Here is a 3,359-nt window from a genome sequence, read left to right as displayed (position 1 = left end):
ATGTACAAAAAGGGGTTATTTAGGCCTTTAACCCAACATTGTACAATCAATTTATGCAAGAGGGTTCCAAAACTTGAAAACCTAATCTAATGGACTCTTCCGGACACAGAGGCACTACGAACATGCTCACAAAATTGCTGGTACTAATCCTCCTAGGATTTTAGACACTCCTATCTAGGGATATGTAGAAAATTGACTATGGAATTCAATGAAGCATGTCCACATGGCGCACAGAGCCATGTGCATGTGACATCTTGCAGGGATGGGTTAGGCAAAGCCAGGGGAACCCCACGACTCCTAAATGTTGGGCCAAACTATCACTTATTTAAAAACCTTGATACCACCTGGGCTTGATACTAATGCTACTGTATGGGAACACTCCCTAGTGCCTACACCTAGTAGACACTGGCTGTGCTCGTGCACTCAAAGGGTATGCAACTAATCTATCTAAAGTGCGTGGACATGCAGACCTGCATACAAGCTCACAAGGGTGCTAAAACACTCCCTAGGCTGTCCTAAGCCCTAGATCTAAAGTGCGTGGACATGCAGACCTGCATACAAGCTCACAAGGGTACCAAAACACTCCCTAGGTTGTCCTAAGCCCTAGAAGTAGAAGTTAGCTTGTCTACATGCACATAGGGTTAGCTGTGTACCTGACATAGCCCACAACTCATATCCATCAGGAGAAGCCATCAATAAATTCCACATGTCCAAAATGCCATCAAATGCATAAACTCAGATTTTGATCCCAAACTGACCTAGGAACAAGGCTCCTGTCTCTAGCACACCTTCCCAATGATCAGATACATGGCACACCAAGCCTCGGGCAGGTACGCCCACCTCACATAAGGTTGGGTACAGCCACAAAAACAGTCCCCCACTCCATAATCCTACTCTTGAGAGATGTCGAACCCACCTTGCGATAGGAAATGAAACTCTGACAAGTTTTTGTCGCAACTTAATCTTTTGTTCTCTATTGCTCTACGTTGATGAATCGATAAGTCCTACTTTCAATCAAGCATGTGTCTTTTGGGATTATATGTACCCAATCATGGACAATTCGATTTTTCAAGAAGGCCCCAGAAAAGAAAGGATGGGGGATTGTGTGTGTGTGTGTGTGGTTTTCTTTACTTTACTTTTGGGGGAAAGGCGCGGCGAGTGTGCGGGAGATGTTATCAATATGGACTACGTAGTCGGTAAATCTTGACTTGGCACATGCCATAGTACCAAAATCGACACCAGCTGGGAAAAGCAAGGATCGTTGCCAAAAGCCAATATCACAAATACAGAAGGCAGCCTTATTTTTTGGGCCTAGCAGACAAATACTCACTCATACAGGTAGCTTTTGAGGACAGCATGCTCATAGAAGAGCAGCTTTCCATCCAAATGCTTTTGGAGCCTACGTAAACAGGCCAAGGACCTCAATTAAAAGTCTCTGCCTTGACTTGACAGAGCACTACATTCAAACTTGTGTGAAAAAATTGTAAGGGCACACTTTGTACTTGTAAATCAAAATAGAACAAAAGGGGTGCCAATTCTCATACCAATGATTCCATCCTGATAGAGATTTTGTGAGTAATGTGTCTTAAATAGAAGTTCTATTTTGTGATAGTTTCTCTTTTCAAGTTAAGGGTTTGCACTTCATTTGTGTGACCACCTCTCACAAAATCGATTGCCATTTTCAATATATATGCTTCATTCATTCAAAAGGATCTCCCTTTGAAGGTGACTAGGGGATAAGGCAAGAGAAAAAAAGGACTGAAAAAGCGAAATAAAAAAAACTGGATTTGAAAAAGAACACTAAAACCACATATCACAAGTTATCACTAGAACAAAGAAAAGACAAATTGACTTTGTTATGGTCAGGTCTATCGAGGCACTGGACCATAATATTTATTTTCTCATCAACACTTCCACAATCATACTAACTTGTATACATCTCTACTTCATGAGAACCGATAAAAGCAACAATAGACACACCTTATAGTTAGGAGGTGGAGGTATGAGGCAGTTTAACCTTCGATGTGGAGGAGGACAGTGACGTTCATAATGTTCCATTAAGGAAAGATTTAGCTTCAGTTTAAGTTGGCTATGGAGATGACGATCCAGACATGGTATCAATTCGGAATGTCGCATGTCGCAAGACTGCATGAAGAAGTCTTGCCAAAATCAGAGGTTGCTTCTCAGAGTCTTAATAGTTTTTTAAAATATAAGACACAAGGGTCGCTCTACCCTTCAGAAGTCTATTGAATGTAAGAGACTTACAGGAAAAGTCTTGATGGTCACATCAAAAACATTGTCCTCTGTGTTAGATACTTTTTCTCTGATACTTGCATTTGGTGCTCCTTCCACCGGTTCTGAGCCAGCTTCATTTGCATCATCGTCTTCGACTGCATTTCTGCCAAGCCTTCTTGAAGCCATCTCCCCAACATCTTGCAGATGCATTGAATCTCTTTTATTCTGAAGAGCAGCTTTCAAAAACGACCCATAATATGTGCATACAAGGGACAATGCCACAAGCATTAGACAAACTGAGAGTACTAGGCGTTTTCCTTGTGAACCATCATTGTGGCCCCGCATTTTGGCAGAACTGTGATTCCCCAACATTCAAATAACTCCACAAGTCTGCATGCATTTCAAACAAAAAGGTACTCGTTCAAAACTCAAAGGGAGCATAAATCTTATAAAGTATATACCTTCATAGAAAAAGAAAAGACTGAACTTGCAAAACAAAACACTCACAAAACAGAAAAACAAGAGACACAAGAAAATGGATAAAGAAAAAACTCAAGAAAGAGCTACAAAAGAAGCACTCTCTATATTTCTCAACATCCCTTGTGATGAATGCCTAAAATTTGCTAAAAATCTCCAACGCATACATCTTTATACAGACACATAAAGTTGGACAATATAAACATACATCACACCACCAGGCAAAATTGGTAAATGGGTTCTAATAACACACTTTCACAGTTGTGAGTGACAAAAAACTTCTGCAAAAATTATTGGATCTGCTCGATATGCAAAAAAGGTCTGGCAAACAGCACACATTTCCTTGCCTTATTTGCAATGCTTGGCTCACACAAGATTAAAGCTAAAAACTGATCAAGAGCTTTGACTACTTGTGACTGCCGTTTATCTATAATGCCTGGGCCTAACAGTGAAATAAAGAAACATATTGCTGTAGGTTTCTCATAAGGCTGGGTAGATCCCATAATAGATCTGCAGTTGTCAACCATGTTGACTTAACAGGTACAAAAATTCTTCCTGTAGAGCTGTCGACTTGTGAGACCCAGTCTTCTTATCCGTGATACGCTTGAGAGACTTTAATGCCAAAAATAATTGGCATTGTAGTAGAT

At 40.6% G+C, this 3,359-nt stretch overlaps 1 protein-coding gene across 1 annotated transcript; it reads right to left on the bottom strand.

Annotated features, from left to right (window-relative positions):
- Nucleotides 1-1,780: 1,780 nt before the first annotated feature.
- On the bottom strand, nt 1,781-2,620 carry LOC147460227 (putative methyltransferase PMT8). Its single transcript, XM_086509987.1, has 2 exons — nt 2,266-2,620; nt 1,781-2,145 (listed from the first exon to the last, which is right to left on the bottom strand). Exons 1-2 carry the CDS (start codon nt 2,605-2,607, stop codon nt 1,942-1,944), a joined length of 546 nt encoding a protein of 181 aa, XP_086366113.1. The 5' UTR covers nt 2,608-2,620; the 3' UTR covers nt 1,781-1,941.
- Nucleotides 2,621-3,359: the final 739 nt, after the last annotated feature.

Source organism: Adiantum capillus-veneris, chromosome 4 (assembly GCF_014529385.1).
Source record: "Adiantum capillus-veneris isolate H3 chromosome 4, ASM1452938v2, whole genome shotgun sequence".
NCBI lineage: Eukaryota > Viridiplantae > Streptophyta > Polypodiopsida > Polypodiales > Pteridaceae > Adiantum > Adiantum capillus-veneris.
This window is presented reverse-complemented; position numbering and strand designations above follow the sequence as displayed.